The 20,984-nt window shown below is 37.0% G+C and overlaps 1 protein-coding gene across 2 annotated transcripts in view; it reads left to right on the forward strand.

The window, feature by feature from the left end:
* LOC122809728 (sulfotransferase 2B1-like) overlaps positions 1-20,984 on the forward strand; it is a 395,124-nt gene that overhangs the window by 334,298 nt on the left and 39,842 nt on the right. For both annotated transcript variants that reach the window (XM_044081447.1, XM_044081438.1), the window contains exon 6: positions 13,102-13,279. In XM_044081447.1, coding sequence (XP_043937382.1) covers positions 13,102-13,279 — 178 coding nt within the window. The remainder of the gene's footprint in view (positions 1-13,101; positions 13,280-20,984) is intronic.

The following is a 20,984-nucleotide window of genomic DNA, read 5'->3' on the forward strand; positions in this document are numbered from 1 at the left end:
CTAACTAACCTAACCTGCACTCAATCACACACTTACCTGAACCTGACCAGTAACTTTCCACCGCAGCGCTGAAAATACCGAAGCAACAAAAACGGACAACCGAATTCTTTCCCTAGGAAAAAATTTGTTTTCTGTTGCTTCGATATTTTCAGCTTTCGCTGAATAGAGGTCAATATTAGAACATTCAAAGTTTTGAAACTTCGATGTTCTAATATAGACCCTATATATATATCTATGTATATATATATATATATATATATATATATATATATATATATATATATATATATATATATAAATATATATATATATATATATATATATATATATATATATATATATATATATATATATATATATATAAATTTATTTTAAGTAATATACAGTAACAATTACATATACATTTGCTAATAAGATTACTTTCATATGAAAATAAAGGCAAACATTGCAGTATAAAATAAACTTAATGCATTATTAGATGTTGAACATTGAAGATTTGAAGAGGCATATAGGTGAGTTTGTCAAAAAGATAATAAATGTTATTAATGATATATGGCTCTACCTCAATCCACCGAAAGCACACTTTTATGAAACTGAAATAACTGAGCTGAGTTCCATGAAAGTGTGTTTCAACGAAAACTCACTTTTGTGAAGTTCATTATACCAAACACACAGAAAACAGACTGTGATGCTCCAGCATTGGCCCAATAATCAAGGAGCCTCAATCCTTACCACTGGCACCAGTGGGGATGTACACAATGGCAGGATGACGAGTACGCACACAGTAAAGTGCAATTTCCCTTAAGAGCACACAGAGACCACAGTCACTCTGGGGATGGTTTATCCCTCTCCCTCCAGATCTCCAGTAAGACACCCCACTGGCACAGCTATAGAGTTGAGTTTTTAGCCAGGGTTCCAAGGCATGTCCTCCCAACAATCTTTCTGTCCAACCAGTGCTCTGTGCCTCTGCCCAAGTAACTAACACACACACGCACACGCACACACACACACACACACACACACACACACACACACACACACACACATACACACACACACACACACACACACACACACACACACACACACACACACACACACACACACACACACACACACACACGCACACACACACACACACACACACACACACACACACACACACACACACACACACACACACACACTTACTTTGAGTTTTGATTTATACAAAAACACACACCTGGGAAAGACTGGCAAAGGTTTCTAGCTATGCCCCCTTCTGCCCAGACTATAAGGTAGTTATCATTGCCACCAGAACCCCTTATCCTACACTTTAAGGCCCTTACCAGTGTCCAATCCTACTGTGTAATGTTACTATTAATCCAAATGGCAGTCTGACCAAGAGCAAGGCTATTTATGAGTGGCTGGTACAGTGTCACCAAATACGTATGCAAGTTTACCAAGAGCTTAAATATCTGTGAATAGACCAGCCACAATTTAAAGGTTTAAATATGTGTATTAATAAATAATAAAAGACAAGACAATATGAAATAAGTAATCAGTTACATCAGAGTTCAAAATCACAGGAATATTTAAAACAATATTGCAGGACAGTCTCATATAAATAAAGAAAACATTTAAGGTACACTTTACTATATTCCTATCTTAAACAAGTTACTATGCCCTAAAAACTTACTTACAGCAAGGCAAGTGCAGATGAGTAGATGTTCTTGTTAGGTCAAAGACAAAATGCAAAATGCCCAGTCTCTCTCCAGGAGAGTTCTTAAATTAATATCAAATATTACTGCTGGGTTAGCTTGGATGACATCACATTTTGTCACCTGACTTTCAGTTCCCAAGTTAAACCCTCTTTGTCAGATACTAACAGAATTTTAGCATCTCCCTGTGAGAAATATGTATCTCTCAAATGTTTGCAGACCCTGGAAGTCATAAAACAAAACAAAAAGAAAACACTTCTGCATCTCAAACCTATTAATTGCTTAAGACAATACCAAAAACTTCTCGCTCTAGACATTGTTCTGCTACTGCACTGAAACTGAGAGATAACATCTCTTTTATTATGTGATTATGAAACAATTTAATTTCAGATATTTTCTCTGAAATTTTTTCAAGTTAACATTTTATGTTCCAGTTGCCACTGTTAAAAATATATACATTCACATACAGGAGCGGCCTTAGGTCAACTGGTATCCTAGGCAAAAGGGCTCCACAGCACCCCCCACCATATCACCCAGTGCCCCCACCCTGGTCTACTTACACCAAATAAATACTGGTAAAGCACCCCTACTCGAGTGGCACCCTAGGCAGCCGGCTAGTTGACCTATGCGTAAGGCCAGCTATGTTTACACAGCTACAATAGCTTACATACATTTCTGTTCTAAGCCAACAGGGCATGCTGTGGTTACATTTTAGCTCAGTACATAACATACAGTTCTGTATGAATCACATCAATATTCACAAATGACATAGAATTATTTAAAAAATTCTCGATAGCTGGGCTGGCAGTGTGACATTTCTTCACCCCCAAAAACTCAAGCTAATTTTCCAAATGACCCTTGAGAAACTCTGCTTGAGAGGGTTGGCTATCTAGGAATACCTCACCCCATTCCCTGTCTTGAGACCCCCATCTGCTTTGGCACTGCTAACCCCACTGTGGTGCTGCACTGTCATCATATGCCTGCAACACTGGGCTCCACCTTAGTAACTTGGCATTTTGCTGGCTGGCTTAATGTAAACATGTTAAGGGATATTTCCTTCCATACAAATAAGGCTGACGTTTCTGCAGTGCCCACAGTATAGCTAGACATTCCTTTTCTGCAGTTGCATAGCATTCCTCCCTGGGATGGAGACTGGCTGAGATATACCACTGGGTGCTCTTTTCCCTCTGAGGAGACCTGGCTGAGTACAGCCCCCACCCCATGGTTTGAAGCATCCACCTGCACAACAAATTCTTTGCTGTAATCTGGACTGGCTAACACAGGGGGTAAGTTTCTGGAATGCTTGCTGACATGCTGGGATCCACACTACCTTATCTGATATGTTTTTCCTTGTCAGGTCTGTGAGGAGAGCAGCTATGGTACTATAATTGGGGACAAACTTTCTGTAGTACCCTGCTGTCCCCAAGAATACCCTCACCTGTTTTTTGGTTACAGGGGCAGGCCATGCCTGAATGGCTTCCACTTTGGCAGGATCTGGCAAAAGGTGCTTCAACAAAGTATTAGTTTAAGGGTGTGCACACTTATGCAACCAGCATATTGTACATTTTTTATTTTTTATATTTTTTCCCCTAACAGATGTGTCTGTTTTTCAATTGAATTGTACAGGTTATAGGTCACATTAAAGGTGGGAAAAGTGTTGAAATTATTTATTGTGGTCTCATTTTTTATATCAGAAAAAACTGGCATTTTAACAGGGGTGTGTACACGTTTTATATCCACTGTATGTATATGGCTAGGAGATGACAGTAAAACTGTTGAGGTATTGCTGAAAACTTGTTGTGCAGCATGATATTCTGAATGAAAGAAATGGTTTAATGGTTTGATGATATGGCAAGCTGAAGATAACAGTGGAACTTATCCTGAGGATGTGCAGGAGCAGATCCAGTGATCTGATAGGTGAAGTTTTAGTTGTGCTTTAAATGAGCTGTCATTCTGAATGGAAGTTAGTGTTACTGGGATGTAGTCCCATAATTTAGCTACACTATTTGAATACAGAGTCACCTGCAATATTAGAGGATTTGGTTATAGTGATTAGTGAGTTTTCTCTAGAGCATAAAAATTCTATTAGGAGAATAGAAATGAGATATTAATTTGGTAAGGGCTGGCTAATTTTCTGGCTTATAGAGAAGTTTGTGTATTGTAGTTAGCCAAGAAAGAACTAGGGGATGTGGTAGTTCTATCCACATTCATTCTCTGAGGTCTAGGCAGTGGTGTGTTCTGTTATAGTTTATTGAAATGTGGCTATTTTATCATATAATTTCTTAAGTTCATATAGTTATAAGACTTGATGGTTAGTGAAGATTGGAGCAACACAGAGGAGAGACAAGCAGTAAGAATGCAGACACTATACATTTGGCTATGTCAATGAGGTAGGTTAGGTTTTTACTCTGTATAATCTACCTAGTTTTTGATGATTATTCTTAGCCATGCATGATACTTGGTGTCTGCATTTCAAATGATCATCTAGGACCACACCCGGTAATTTTGTATGGTTTACTTCTGTCATGGCATTGTTGGCAGAGGCAGTAATCACTAAAGTTGTTTTGGGAAAGATGCATTTTGGGTTGAAGAGCAGCAATTTATTTTTTCACAGTTTAAATGTAGTTGAGACTTAGTTGTGTGAGGTCTTGGAGTTTAAAGAGAGAGAGAGAGATTTCGCAGACAAGTTTGGGTTGAGTCATCAGCAAACTGAATTAGAGTAGCATTTTTATAGCAGTGTAGAGGTCATTGATGAAGATATTGAAAAGTATAGGGCCAAGTTTAGATCCTTGTGGGACACAAATACTTCTTGGCAAGAAGGTGGAGAAGCCATTTTTCTATTTCAGTGCTTGTGCTCTGTTTGAGAGGTCACTACAGGCTAGGGATCCATTGCATTGAAGATTCAGTGAGCCCCAAGGATGAGAGTTTCAGTAGGAGTTTCTGGTGTAATATAGTATCAAAAGCTTTTGATAAGTTTGGGGAGCTAGTGGAGATTAAGCTTCCATAATTTTTGTGTGTGTTGACTTTGTTAAGATTCATCAAAGCAGTGGTTGTGCTGTGATGAGAATGGAAGCAGTGCTGGTTTGAAGACAGAAGCTGGTTATAGATTAGGTGGTTGAGAAGTTTCATATGAAAACATTTTTCAAATATTTTTGATGGAGGAGATAAAATGGCATTTGGCCTATAGTTTAAATGATCTGTAATAATTCCACCCTTGTGCGGTATAATAATGAATTATTTCCCATAGCGAGGGGAATTTGTTTTCAGATATGGATTGGTTTATCAGAATTGCAACTAGATATACAATAGCTCAGCTGCTATTTTGAGATATTTACCGAGTTCTGTCAGGGGCAGTTGTAGTAGGCTTTATTTGAAGTTTGGTTTAATGTTATCTTTGGGAAGTGGTTGGAAGGAGAAATGTGGAAGGAGGTTATTTGATTGAGTAGGGACCTCAAGAGTTTGATTAGTCACATGGATGGTCAATAACTGCAGTGTCTGTATAAAGTGTAGGCAGCCTAGGCTTAGGCTTGGGTCGATGCTATTGTTAAGTTTTATGGTTATGGAGGCATAATGGTACAGATAGAGGCATATTTGCTTGATTTTGTGTTTAATACTCAGTTTGTGAGTAAATATATTTTTCTTTGGTAATTGTACATGAGTAGTAGGATCTATGCCTGGCATACAGGGCATTGTCAGACCCCACTCTGATGGACCTCCTGCATATTCACAAAACAAACAGTACCAGAATTACCCATTCTAAAGACTTAAACCTTTCCTGCAATATAAATAGGACCTGCTGGAGATATAGGTATGTATCCCAGAGACTACCCTGTCTATGGAACAGGCTTCCCATCCATATGATGCAGAGTTCCTCCCTAATCCAATTCAAGTACAACTTGGACAATTGGATAGGAAACCGGAAATTCATCCCTGGTTTGGCACCTATGTCTCTGATGCATACAGGTAACCTGTAAATGGTTCATCTCCCAGGCTCATGTTTATACTTATCAAGGGTATCAGAACTCGTCAGAGATTTCAGATGCATAGCTAACCCTTAAAAAGGTCCTTGTGGTCATTAGCCTAGTAAACACCTATTAACCTATGAATCTATGAACCTATGAGTACTAATATTGATAGGGTATAATTACTTGAGTAGTAGGATATATGAGTGCTAATATTGATAGGGTATGATTGGAAGATGAGGTTCAAAAGTATTTTGCTTTGTGGACACAGTATCAGAGTTTTGCAGGAATTTTGAGGGTAATGGGAATTGGTAGAATGTTAAATGTGGAAGTAGGAGAAATTATACTAATATGAGGAAATGTAGGTGAAACATGTTTCTGAATTGTAAGAAACAGAGAGGTTTGAAGGATAGTGGATGAAGATATATTTAAGATAGGAAGTAGGAAGGGTTTGTATGGGAAAAGTAGAAGTCGAAATGCAGAATAATAGACTGTGTTTAGTCTGTAGTGTTATAGATGATTTTAAGATATGCAAGTGTTTAATAATATAGATGTGGGGAATAGTGATATGAATGAGGATGACTTTATGAGGTGGAGGTCTGTAAACAGTGTAGGATTGGTATGGGTAAGGAAGGAAGTGTAGTAAAGCAAAAAGTACTGCTTTAATTTCGTAGGGATGTAGAGAGATTGAGGGTAGAGGGTGTAAGCAGTATAGAGAGTTGAGGAGAAAGGCTGAAACATTTTATAGAGGAAGTGATGAGATATAACTAGTAATCTGATTGTAGTAGATGAGAGCAGATTAAAGGATGGAGGGTGGCCTAATGGTTAAGGTGTTTGCTTACAAACACAAGGTGCAGGGTTTGAGTCTCACAAGGGATACTTGGCTAAGCTTAAAATGGCTCGCAAGGGCAGTTAGCTTAGTACGAACCTATGAACCTAATGAATGGAAGACAGAGATTTGCTCATGAATGACTTAGAGTTAGTGCTGGGCAGGAGTCTGAATAGGGCTGGATATGGTGCAAAGCACTAAGGGAGGGAGAAAGGCTGTTGGGACTGATATTAAATGTTAGATGGAAGTTGGGAAATAGGTGAAAGGAAACAGCAGTGTTTCTACGATAGCACTAAGGTTTTGGGGAGGTATAGGAAATGGATGTTGCAGGTGACAGATGTACCTAGGAAGTATAGTGGTAGACTAAGGTAGAGTGGGTGAGGATTGGGGGGTAGTGAGATCCCCACACTCAGGCCATATACTACAGACAGCAATTGGTTTATAGCTGGTAATCAACAGTTAGCAAGGAGGCACAAAGTAGAATAGATTTTCTTTCATTTACTGAAATGAGACACTAAGAAGCTAGAGATATGAAGTAACGTGTAATATAAAGATCACATGAAAAGAGAGTGGCCAGTTTGGTACATGGTTCTTAGAGTGCAAGGACTACTTGGTCCTTAGAGTGCAAAGACTATTCCTTTGGGGGTAATGTCAGAGCCAATTTCGAGCACAGGGCAGATACATCTGAGCAGTCAAAGTTAATTTACAGCAAGGGTCTTAATGTTAAATTTGCTTACATTGTATAATGACTCAGTTATTATTAAAGCTCAATTTAAAAGTTCACAGACTTGTGCCTTGTGGCACAGCTCCTGCTCCTGAAGGGACACAGACCATAACTCTCAACTGTACAGATTTTCAGAGAATGTCCAGATTTTTGTTTCATATTTTTGGTCCATTTTCATAAAACTGTGATTTTCTGATAAGATTTTGCTAAGTCATTAAAGACTGAAGTCAGAAAATAATACAGACATTTGAGTTTCAGTTTTCATTCCCTTCAAGACATTCATGCTAACACAAAACATGGTATTCTATCAAGTTTCTAAGTTTGTAAGAGCAATATTTAAAAATTGTCCCTATTTTTGGCCGCCCTGCCCACATTATTTATGGCTCTGTCCAGATTTCTTGCCCTAAGAGGTTGAGAGGTATGATGGGGACAGAACTAATGTTCACAGGCATTTATTTTTAAAACTCTAATGGGTTTTGATAAAGATGTTATTGGATTGTAAATGTAGAGCAGTAGGCTGATAAATGAATTTCTGACTCCATGACCTAATTTCATGCTGTTAATCAAAATATTTTCCTTCTTACATGCACAAGAAGATGTGCACTGTTCATTGATTCATAAATCTTTTCTCTTGGGTAGGTTCTATGCTAGCTGCCCTTGCAGGCCATTTTAAGCCAAGGCAATTTCTCTTTCAAAGATTGAAATCAAATGCTGTACCTTGCGAATAGGAGGTAAACAGTGTAACCATTATACCAGCCCAGTTTCCCATTCTATATAGCAGTTACCACTTGATTTAAAATAGCACTGCTTATCCAAGTACTCTTTAGCTGTGTTAGAAGACTGAAACATCATGCCTCTTAGTAAGCTAGATATTAAGATAAGCATAACACATAATACTAGCTCCAGTTTTGTTATAATGATGATGTTTGTTCATAAGACATTTTTAATGTGAACAATCAAACTACTATTACAAATTTCAAGACACTGAGATAATATTTGCAGCATAACTGCATGAAATCTTTTTTGCATTATAAATATTCTTCCGGTATATATTGTAAAACGAAATGGCTTATTGCACTACTTTGATGCATTTTACTAACAATGCGTTATGTTACTAGTTTGATGTACTAAGCTTACTGTGCTTTACATTACTGACTTATGATATATTTTAGGTACTTTTATATGCTGGTCATGACTGAAAAGGGTCAGCAGACCAGCTCACCTACCCTAATCCATAGCCTTCTAAAAGCATACCTACTCTCATTTGACAACCACGTGGCCAAAGTGGTTAGAAAAACATTTTATATAGCCCACCTAATCATGAAGGGATTCACATCTAGATCAGGGGAGGTCATCGTACCTCTTTACTCATCCCTCATCAGGCCCATAATTGAGTACAATGCCCATTTTGGGATGTACCTTACCAGACACCTGCAGCAACTGGAAAGACCCCAAAAGTACCTCACCAAGAGGATCAAAGGGCTCAAACAGATGCCATATGCTGCCCGGTTAAAGAAACTCCAGCTCTACTCAGTGGCATACCACCTGCTCAGAGGCGATCTGTGCCTGACGTATAAAGCCATGTTCAACCCAGAATTAATGGACATGCTGCACCTCAGAAAATCCAAATCCCATCGAGCTACGCGCTCGAGAGACTTGAACCTCAGCACTGAAATAAATAGGACATGCTGGAGGGACAGATTCATAACCCAGAGGCTCCCTTCACTCTGGAATAAAATCCCAGTCCAGGTTAGGCAGAGTCCCACATTGACTCTCTTCAAGAGGAATCTTGATGAGTGGATGGGAGATCGTAGGTTTACCCCGGCTATCACTTCTGTGTCACTGTTAGACAGAGGCACAGTATACTAACCTCAAAAAAAGGCATAGCAAAATTAATTTAAAATGGGTGGTGAAAGCCAAACACACTCTGGCTAGGCTTATAAATGCCCTAGGGCAGATAGCCTAGTATGAACTTATGAACCTATGAACCAGATTTACATCAAAGTTTAACAAGCAAACAAAAATCAAAACAAAACAAAAAAAAAAAAAAAAAAAAAAAGAATACAGTTCAGTCTTAACATTAATGCAAACCGGTTTAGGAGCTAAGTCTGCACATAATCAGACTTGCATTTTCCTAGATTATTAATTGTAGCATGTCTTTCAGAAGAAACTCTATCTGTATTAGGTTCCAGTTTTCAGAGTCCTCAAGGACTTGAAAATGTTAGTAGACTGAATGCCAATACTTATTTTCAAGCTTTTCCACTATTTCTTTTATAGCTGTACCAGCTTTCATTAATTCAATAGTCACAAAAGGCATTTGTTTCTGTTTAAGATCATTTTAATGGAGCTAATTATTTCCTGCAAGGAAGACAGGTTTACACTCAAGTTATATGCTGCTGGAAATGAGATACAACTGAAGAAAAGGAACTCTGAATGTCTAATTGTGCACCACCATAATTTTTATATAAGCAGATTCAGTTTCTAAAAGTCAAGTAAATGAACAATTAGATTACTCCACCAATGAATAAAATAATATGTCCAATTGCTTGTATTTTTTTTTTTGTTAGAGCAACAAAAGATCATAATGTAGCCTTAAATAGTAAGTGATACTTGCATAAGCCCCAGTTTTTGGCTCAGGTTACTGACAAACTAGATGTTCCCAGATTAAGGAATCAATTGTGTGAGATCAGGAAGTAAATTCAATGGAAATCAAACTGATGTTTGTGCTGTGTGGTTATATGATTAGGAATGCATATAATTTGCAAGTTTCTTTCTCTCCCTCTTTTTTTTTGCTTGGAAAGTGCTATGATTATTAGGAACAATATCTTGCATATCCTTTTTTGTGTTTGTGTATTTGTCTCTGAACAAATGTAACGGCACTGAATGAAAATTATGTATTTCCTTTACAAAGCCGGTTTTGTTTAACCTATCAAGTTTGTTTAAACATTTCCTTTTCATGATATGTATTGAGTTAGCTTCCACCTGGACAAATTGTAGAGTAACATAAATACATGTATACCTGACACTGGATTACATTTCCTTTTGATAGGTTCTAACATCCATCAGTAAAATAACCCTACTGTCGTTCACTAAATGTTTCAGGTAACACTGCTTCTTGGATAATCATACAGTCCCGCAACTGCGTTAAAATCCATGCTTTGTTTTCATAGGTGGATGTTCTATTTATCCAAATTACACTGTTTCTGGTAATTTCATTGTTCATAGGTTCATAAGTTCATAGGTGTTTACTAGGCTAATGACCACAAGGGCCTTTTTAAGCCTAACCATGCATCATAAATCTCTAACAACTTCTGATACCCTTGATAAGTGTAAGCAGGGGTTTGGGAGATGAAACATTTACAAGCAGGGCCTGGGAGATGGACTATTTACAGGTTGCCTGTGTTCATTAGAGACACAGGTGCCAAACCAGGGATAAATTTCCTGTCCCATCCAATTGTTCAAGTTGCAGTTGAATTGGGTTAGGGAGGAACTGTGCTTCACATGGATGGGGAGCCTGTTCCACAGACGGGGTAGTCTCTGGAATACGTACTTGTATCTCCAGCAGGTCCTATTTATATCACAGACTAGGTTTAAGTCTTTAGAATGGGTAATTCTGGTGCTGTTTATTTTGTGAATATGCAGAAGGTCCATCAGAGTGGTGTCTGACAATGCCTTGTATACCAGACATAAATCTCCCCTCAAAAGCCTGTAAGAGACAGAATACAGGGATAGGGCCTTGAGGCAGTCTGCATAGGACATTTTACTTATGCCCTGCATTCTTTTAGTGAGGAACATCTGTGGACATTCCAGTTGTTGAATATGCCTGGTTAGGCACACACCAAAGGGGGCATTGCACTCAATGATAGGTCTGATGAATGCCAAATACAGTGGAACAATGACTTCCTTTAACTTAGATGCTGTGCCTTTGTTTATAAGTTGCGTAACATAGAATGTTTTCCTCACTACTGTAGACACGTGATGGTCAAAAGCTAGATTATTATTTATGTGTGTCCCTAAGTCGCTGACTACTGGGTCAGTTCTAAGGGGTGTGTTGTCAGTATGATAGTTACCAGGGGTGGATGACTTCCCAAAGGATACTATTATGCATTTCATGGCATTTAGTTTAAGTCCATGGTTCTGACACCAGTTGTTTGTCTGTGTCATCCCCTCCTTGGGAACATTTCTGACATTATGGGATTAAATGACAGCTCCTAATTTGCAATCATCTGCAAATTTAGTCAGCCGGAGACCACTGACATTGGCCTTGACCTCAGAGAAGTAAATGCCAAAAAGGAGCGGTCCAAGGACTGATCCCTGAGGGACTCCACTTGTGACTGGCCTCTTTATAGAGGTGAAGTCCCCAATTCTAACTTCATGAGTCCTGTCTTTGAGCAGTTGGCTATCTGCCGGGTGACATACGAGTTTGTACCTAACCTCCTGAGTTTGTCAATAATGCCCGAGTGGGGTATTGTATGAAATGCCTTGGCCAGGCCAAGGTAGGCAGTTTGAACCATTTTCCCTCATCCATTGCTTTGGTGACCTTCTCAAAGAAGTCCACCTGGCTGAGTAGGCATGATCTGCCCTTGACGAAACCAAAGTGGGTTGGGTCTGATGTCTGGATTCAGACTCCTGACGTTAGAATGAATACCAAAATGATGATTACCAGTTGACTGAAAGCAAATGATTGAAAATACTTGACAGGGAATTCACCAACTCCACCCCATATCTACATAAAGGGGTCTGTCCCCTATAACCTACAAGTAGTATACTCCAACACCCTGATCTAGTGTGCTGAGTGACTTTCAAATGAGTGTATTTCATTAAGGGTATTGTGGTATAGTAATACAGGATTGGAGAACACAGCCCCCTACACAGAGGTGCAAGGGTGACTTACCTTACTAGTCTGGCAGCACATAGGATTAGGTTATAAGTTGTTAACAAGGTGCTTCCTGTAATCCAGGGTTTGATTCCATCAGCCTCTATTTGCCCATTATATAACCCTGGGAAAGTCACCTAACCAGTGCTCCAGGGCATTTGAGAAATTGGTTTAGGCTCCTCAGTGCTCTCCTGAAATGACTACTTATGAATCTTTAATAAAATGGATAATTAAATGTTTTACTGTGTATACATTTGCAGTCGAATTACTTCTATCCATATAGTTTCATTCCAATAAGTTTCAGGATTTTTGATATTCATAGTAATACCAGGAATCCCTGTCACTGATTATAAATCATGTATTGATATTTTGCTATAGGTCACTGAATAGCCTATTTATTAATAGGAGGCACTCACTGTTTCACATCTGTAGTCTTCTATTTGATTTTCCTGCCTTGGGTAATGACTTTATGAACCTTATAAAAGTTCACTGTAGCTATTACACAGGTGTAATGATCTGGAATCGGTGCTTAATTTTACTTAAAGTGCTCCCCAGACAATTTTGTTTTAGTACCATGAGTATAGATTTGTCCTACCTGTGCAATGAAACTCGTTGCTGATACACATATGCTCTTGCCAAGAGTCACTTCTTTCTGGGACATAACTTTTTATTGACAACGTTCCTGTAATGTGTGTGTATTTTGTGTGCTGAGCAGGCTCTTGTGTTGTAGTTTGGCAACTTGCACTTGAGCATTGCTGTCACAGTGCTTCATGTTCTTATTGTGATGTTGTATTGCATTGTAGTACTTTGTAAATTTTGCGTAGTTATTCTTTTCCACTGCTCACTACATTTATTTTTAGGTCTGCTATTAATGTTTATACATAACTCTACAGCATAACTAGCATAACTATGTATGAATGAAAGCAAAGGAGGAATGCACAGGCACTTTCTGCTCAAAACCATGTATTTTCTCTTAAAAAAAAAAAACAAAAAAGTGTTTTCTCGTGTAGGATCCCCGAGGTTCAGTGATTAAGATATGCAAATTTCTGGAGAAGGACTTGGATGAAAAAGCAATTGATTCTGTTGTAGCACATTCCAGCTTTAAATCAATGAAGGAGAACAAAATGTCAAATTGGAGCCTGGTCCCCCCAGAAATGATGGACCGCAAAACTCCTTTCATGAGAAAAGGTAAGCTTTAATTTCAACTTATTCATATACCTTTTTTCACATTCGCAGGTGTATACAACTCTTTGTGGTGGAAGCTGAAAGATACAGCACAGTAAATTTGAAAAAAACAATATATTCTCTATGGGTTCACTATATAATTTTGAAATACTGAAATCAGGAATTTCAGTATTTCAAAATTATAATACAGAGAACCCGGAATCCCGAAGCAGCAGAAGCGGGAAATTCAGTCTCGAAGTACGGAGACTTTGAATTAGCGCTTCTGTTGTTTTGGAGGGTGAGTGGTGTGGTGTTTGTTTGTGTATGTGTGTGTTGTTTGGGATGTAAGTGTGTTAGTGTGTGTGCGAGGGAGTGTAAAATGTGTGTGTGTGTATGTGACTTGTGCTTGTGTGGCTGGTTGTGCGATCTCGGAGTTAGAATATATAGGAAGGGGTGTGGGGGTGCAGAGGGGTGCTTGCCCCCCTGCATATACATAGTTTAAGTTAGTGTGTGTGGTTGTGGGGGGATGTTATGTTATGTGTAGTGTAGGTGCATGTTTGAATTTCGCGTTTTTTTTTTTTGATTTTCGGGATTCCGGGTTCTCGTTTTTTTTTTTTATTTTCGGGATTCCGGGTTCTCGGTATTATAATTTCGAAATACTGAAATTCATGATTTTAGTATTTCGAAATTATATAGTGAATGCATTCTCTACACATTCCAGCATTATTGATTAAATGTCCAGATCAGAAAGCTTAGGTTTTCACATTTGTGTCACAGTAGTAGGCATATTCAACTTTGTGCCACAAATATTCTAAACTGTATGACTGATCTTAATATTTTGTGTTGTGTTGTGTTATGTTTTCTACACCTGCTTGCCTTTCTTCCACATCCATTTACTCACTTTACCACCGATAGCACAGAATATAACCTCATTATGGCAGCACTGACATTTGGCTAGTTGAACATTATGATATGCTTTTTTAATTCTTTTAATTAATTAATTGATTAATTAATTAATTAATTAATTAATTAATTAATTTTATCTGTTAATTAGAGTAGAATACTGATCTACATGGGCCATTTTTTAAACTCAGTCCAGGAGCACTGAGTGGTAATTTGACTTGCTCAGAGTCACAGAGTATGCCAATGGGGACTAAGGGTATCAAACACTAGACTGCTGAAATAGCTCATCAACAGCCCATAGCCTCAGTTTTATATAATAATGCCAGACAATCTTTCTTTCTTTCAGTCTTTCTTTTATAACCTTTAAGATCATACATGCCACTGCATTCAAGGATGAGCTTCTAGCTTTGGTCTGATAAAAAAAGAGATTTTCAAACCAAGTCATAAAGCTGTACATGTACCATACTGCTTAAATCAACAGTGCCATACTAACAGACGCATTAGACACAATTCTGTAAGGTATTTATTTCACAAGGGTAAGAATATGGGTCTATATTAAATTATCGAAAGCTCCCGTGAACGAATGGCATTTCATCGAATACGTCGTTCATCAATTTCTGCTCTTGTGAGGGGCTATGCCCCCCACACCCCCCACTAATTATATATACCAAATCTGAGATCACATTACAGTCAGGAAAGGGCAAATTTCCCGATCGTCCCTGTATCACGATCTCACTATGAACAGTTCGGTGAATGGCATGTTCGATGTAAGAGCACCAAAAATGCCGTTCGCTGAACAGTCTTTTCGATAATTTAGCAGGGACCCAAAAATATGATCTGCAAGCACATTTCAGTAAGAGGGTGTAGTCAAAGCAATATTTTTTGTGCACATATTTCTAAGAGAATTACCGTTATAGGTTGTTACAATTGACCTCATCCAGGCACATGTAAGCCTAGCAGTGAGATACGTAACAAAACTGAAACATGAATCTTGTGCAAGCTCAGGCATGCAGCCAACTGTACATTTTTCTGTAGCCTAACTTGTGCTAGCCTTTCATTTTAGCTTTCCTCTAGAAAAGGAGGACAACCTTTCAGGTGCCTAAAATGCCCTGAAACACTAAGAATCCAGTAACCTGAGCCACTTCATTGAAAATGTTGCTGTGATGTCAAAGAAAGAAAGGCTATTATATTAATAACCCAGACTACGTTTTACATCATTATCTTTAGTTTAATTACTGTTTTATATGACAGCTATTTTGTAATATGATGCCACAATGCTAAAGTATAACATTACAAAGTTAAATTAATTTATTGAGTTGTCATTGTGGAAAAAGTATATTTTAACACACAAAAATACACACACACACACACACACACACACTCACACCATGATATATGACCAATACTTTTATTTAAATCATTATGTACATTTCTGAAGAGCTTGACTAAAAAAGTAAAGTGTAACAGTTGTCTTTTATCAGAGTTTATAAAACCAATGGCATAAGACACAGATGTATATTGTTACCATGATATGGATAACTGTGCACATTTATTTCAGTCCAAGTATCTGTCTGATTTTGTTAAAAGCATTTGAAATTTGTAAAAAGAGCTGTTCTTAATGAACAGATGTTCTTTTGGTGCCATGTCTTGCTGTAGTTGAACTTTTCTTGGTGATGTGACTTCAGGGCCTCTTTTTGCAACCCTTAACAATCACAGTTCTAACATGTATTTTTACACAGCACCACTGTTTGTGACTAGCATGATTGCTGTTCTTCCTTGAACTTCAACACATTTGTGTTTTACAAGCATATGTGATTCCCGCTGTACATTTTTCCACCTTCCTTGTTTATAACACAGGATATTGGCCAAGCCAACTGATTCTTTTTCAGGCTACAAAAATGTTGGTAGTTTTTGCTATTCTTACTTTTTCTCCAGACTATAACGCTGGTAGTCTCATGCTGTTTTTATCGTAACAGTATTTCTATCTCTGTTGCTCTCTCCATGACATTTCTTTTGCTTTGGATAGACTTTCAGACATCAGTAGGATATGATGAACAACCAGGATCCAAATAAAACACAAATCTTCAGATAAAACAATTTTAATTCTAGTGCCTCAGTGAAAACACCTTCTTGGAATAGAAATCTCATCAAACATCAAATGTATATACACATTATACATCCATTAAATAATTAATTAACTCATTAAACCATTTACCCCTTAAAGCAAACTTCTCTAATTCAATTGCTCATTAAGTCCCACAAGTTTTTCCTTTAAAACATTTTCATCCATACAAAAGCAATTAATTTGTTCTAAAATGCTTCCCTTCCGTAATGAATAATCATTGTTATGTGATTTCATAAAATGAGCAGCAATTGTTTTTTCTTCTTTACATTTTTTAATGTCCCTAATATGTTCCATAAATCTTAACCCAAACATCCTTTTTGTTTCTCCCACATAGAACATATTACAAGGACAACTCAAAATGTAAATTACCCCCTTTGATTCACATGAAAATCTTTTTTTGGGAATAAAGGAAATGTTATTAATACATTCAAAACATTTAACAATGTGTGGACACACTGGACATCTCCCACATTTGATTGTACCTGTTTCCATCAACATTCTAGGTACTGGTAGATTTGGTAAAGCAAATAATCCATGTACCAACATGTTCCTTATGCTTCTTCCACTCACATACAATCTCAAGAGATGTCTTGGTAAAACATTTACTAAAAATTTATCATGCATCAAAAATTCCCAGTAATGCCTCAGCATCCCTATTATTTCCTTACTTCTAATGTTATACATAGAGACAAAATAAATCTTTTGCATTTGATTTAACTTCCCTTCTTCCATCTCATGTATTATTTTATTTCTATTATTTTGATTATTTAAATTCCTATAGTATACCCTTTATATTGCCTCGTTAACCATATCTGGACTATACCCTCTCTTTATGAACATATCAGCTGATTTACAGATTTCATCCTTTAAAAGATCTTCCTTATTACAAATTCTTCACAACCTTAAGAATTCATTATAAGGAAGGGCAGCTATTGTATGGGGTGGATGGCAACTAGATGCATGTAAAAACTGGTTACCATCAGTACATTTTCTATGCAGTCCTGTTACAATGGTACCATCTTCCTTGCCCTCTAACTCCAAATCTAAAAAATACACCTTATTTCCTTGTTGTAAACCATCAAAACTGAGGTCAAACAGATTCTGGTGCATCTCTGTTATAAATTTATTAACCTTTTCTGCCCCTCCTTCGCACACAAAAATCAAATCATCTATGTAACGAAAATAATTCTTAACATGTTGTATCATAAATTCCTGCCTAAACAGAAACATTATTTCAAAGAAGGACATAAAAAGATTTGCATACATGGGGGCCCCTGTTTCTGTCTATACATTTCATTATTATAATGAAAGAAATTATTCTGCAGACAAAAGTCTACCATCTCTATTATGAACGTAGACAGAGGGTTGTCCCCTAAAAAATATGATATTTCAGTTAAACCATCACTATGTTTAATGGATGTGTATAGACTTCTCTCGTCCAACACAATCCAATACATCTCCCTTTTCCACTCAATTCCAGCAATCTTTGTTAGAAAATCAAAACTATCCTGTATATAAGAAGTTTTCTTTGCACAAGGAAGTAACTTTTTATGTAACAATAAACCCATATTATGCAAAAAATAGTTACATGCCGATACAATCGGTCTTCCTGGAGGTTTTCTCAAACTTTTTTTGTGGATTGTTGGCAAACAAAAAAATACTGCTAATTCTTTATTATTAGCTGCCAACTTACTTTCCACATCCTTCTTTGAGAAATAACCTAAACACAGACCTTTCTGTAACAGTTTATTATATTTCCCCATTGCTTTACTAAGATTTGATTTTTCACTATTCTCATATACTTCTTGGTTACTTAAATGTTCCATACACATTCCACGATATTGTATGGCATTCATTATAACAATTCGATTACCTTTATCCGCTGGTTTAATTACTAGCTCCTTATTATTCTGGGGCTCTATTAATGCCTTCCATTCTTTATAAGTTAAGTTATAGTTAATGCATTTTTTTATTTTCTAATACTTCCCTACATATATTTCCACCTTCAAAATTAACCATTGAGTTGAAATGGGAGATGCTCTGGTTCTGGAAAGGAGGCATAAACTTACCACCTACTGGGATACTGGAAGTATTCAGTAAACAATAAGCATTACATTTTGTCATTTCATCTTCATCACATTGCTGCTCATCATCTTCATTACATGAAAAAAAAAACTTTCATCAGAAAATTCATCAGTTAAATTCATTTCATTGTCATTATTTCCTTTGTTAGAGAAAAAACATTTTAAATGTAATTTACGGATAAACTTAAAAATTTCTTGTTTAAAAACATGCATCCATGGAATAACCGTTGCAATAAACTTCAAACCTAAATTTAAAACTGTATACTGTTCTTGTGTTAAATTACAGTTGGACAAATTTACTACATTCAAAGTAACATCATTCTGTACATTACATGTATTAATGTTTAAATTTCTTACTATTATATTGTCCGCTTCTATAGTCCTTATTGTAGAAGCCATTTGAATTGTGGGCAGTATGCCCACTCCATTTCTGGTCCTGACGTTGTTGACCTGCATGGTTCCGAAAACAGTTTTGGTGCTCAAATGGTTGTTGTGGATGTGGTAAAGGCGGATAGTCCTCTTCATAGTTCTCTGTGGTATCGCTTAACCCTAAACCCTCCAACGAAACAAACGACATTGAAAACTTCTGCTTCTTGTTGCCATATTGCTTCTGTGGTTTATCTCTATGCTGATTGGTTGACGTCATGAAAGCTCATCCTCCCTCATAATCATTGACATCTCTCACCATTTTTTTTCTTTTTATAATTCACCAATTCAGTTTCCAATGTGCTTAACTTAGTATTAATTTTGCTTAAAAAATTACTCACATTCACTGCCCCAATAGAATTAGTAATGGTATTAGATAAAGTTGCCAATACTTGTTTCAGCTATTTATGTTTTAATTCATCTCTTTCCAGCAAAATTTGTAGCCACTCCATTACACATTTATGTGAAGCTGCCAACCAACGGCCCCTGAACTGCTTGTCTGCAGGACAGTTTTCATCAAACGGAGTACTCAGATTTTTAACAAAATGGAGACCCCTTGGAGTAATGTCCAGCTCAATATACCTCTTCAGGCCCAAAATATTGTAGTGTACATGGGTCTCGCTCTCTAACAGTTTTTCAAATTTGTCACACAGTTCTCTCTTCTCCACCGGAATGGTGGTTAGAGTTTATCCCACTGCCATAAATGGATTAACTATGCATTTAGCCCTCTCATTGACAAACACATCAAATAAAGGTCCAACATTTTTACTCACTGCTCTATTGTCCTGGTTTGGACCTATAGCTGCTTGAGAATTCATATACTGCTCCATTGTTCTTTGGGACCTCATCAAGGATCCCAAACCACCAACTGCTCCCAATGAAGAGACAGATTCATCCCTTAACACTCGGAGTATATCTACATTTGGATCCGAAGACATAGTTGAATATAACACAACAACACAACCACTCCTCACTTCGATAGATGAACAACCAGGATCCAAATGAAACACAAATTTTCAGATAAAACAGTTTTAATTCTAGCGCCTTGGTGAAAACACCTTCTTGGAATACAAATCTCATCAAACATCAAACTTATAAATATTATACATCCATTAAATAATTAATTAACTCATTAAACCATTTACCCCTTAAAGCAAACTTCTCCAATTCAATTCCCCATTAAGTCCCATAGGGAGCATTGCATTAAATTTCAGAATGTAAATACTTTCTTTATATAGAAATTTTTCCATTAAAAATTTTCATCCATACAAAAACAATTAATTTGTTCTAAAATGCTTCCCTTCAGTAATGAATAATCATTGTTATGTGATTTCATAAACTGAGCAGCAATTGTTTTTCCTCTTTACAATTTTTAATGTCCCTAATATGTTCCATAAATCTTAACCGAAACATCCTTTTCGTTTCTCCCACATAGAACATATTACAAGGACAACTCGAAATGTAAATTACCCCCTTTGATTCACATGAAAATCTATCTTCGTGAATAAAGGAAATGTTATTAATACATTCAAAACACTTAACAATGTGTGGACACACTGGACATCTCCCACATTTGATTGTACCTGTTTCCATCAACATTCTAGGTACTGGTAGATTTGGGAAAGCAAATAATCCATGTACCAACATGTCCCTTAGCCAACTGATTCTTTTTCAGGCTACAAAAATGTTGGTAGTTTTTGCTATTCTTACTTTTTCTCCAGACTATAACGCTGGTAGTCTCATGCTGTTTTTATCGTAACAGTATTTCTGTCTCTGTTGCTCTCTCCATGACATTTCTTTTGCTTTGGATAGACTTTCAGACATCAGTAGGATATGAGTCTTTCTGAGGGAGTATTCCTAAATCGTAAAATTGTATAATGACAATCCAAGTAGTTATTACTACACCCTTTTTTATAAGACTTTACATTCTTCACTTTTATGTTCGTTATCAGATGTGACAAGATGAAGCATTCCCTGTTTTAGTGGGTATTCTATTATCTATTTCAATTGCTGTTTTAACATGTCCTGCATGTTGAGCAGTTCCACAATACTTGCTCTATCTGAACTAGCATTCCCAGTCAATATATTATATTTTTGCTCTTTCTTTGCACGTTACTATTTCCAGATGGCTCATGTATCCTTTGAAGCATTTATTTCAAAGTTTACAGGGATATATTATTTTTGCCATCTT

This window comes from Protopterus annectens, chromosome 1.part1 (assembly GCF_019279795.1).
Source record: "Protopterus annectens isolate FY-2018-M chromosome 1.part1, PAN1.0, whole genome shotgun sequence".
NCBI classification, from domain to species: Eukaryota; Metazoa; Chordata; order Ceratodontiformes; family Protopteridae; genus Protopterus; species Protopterus annectens.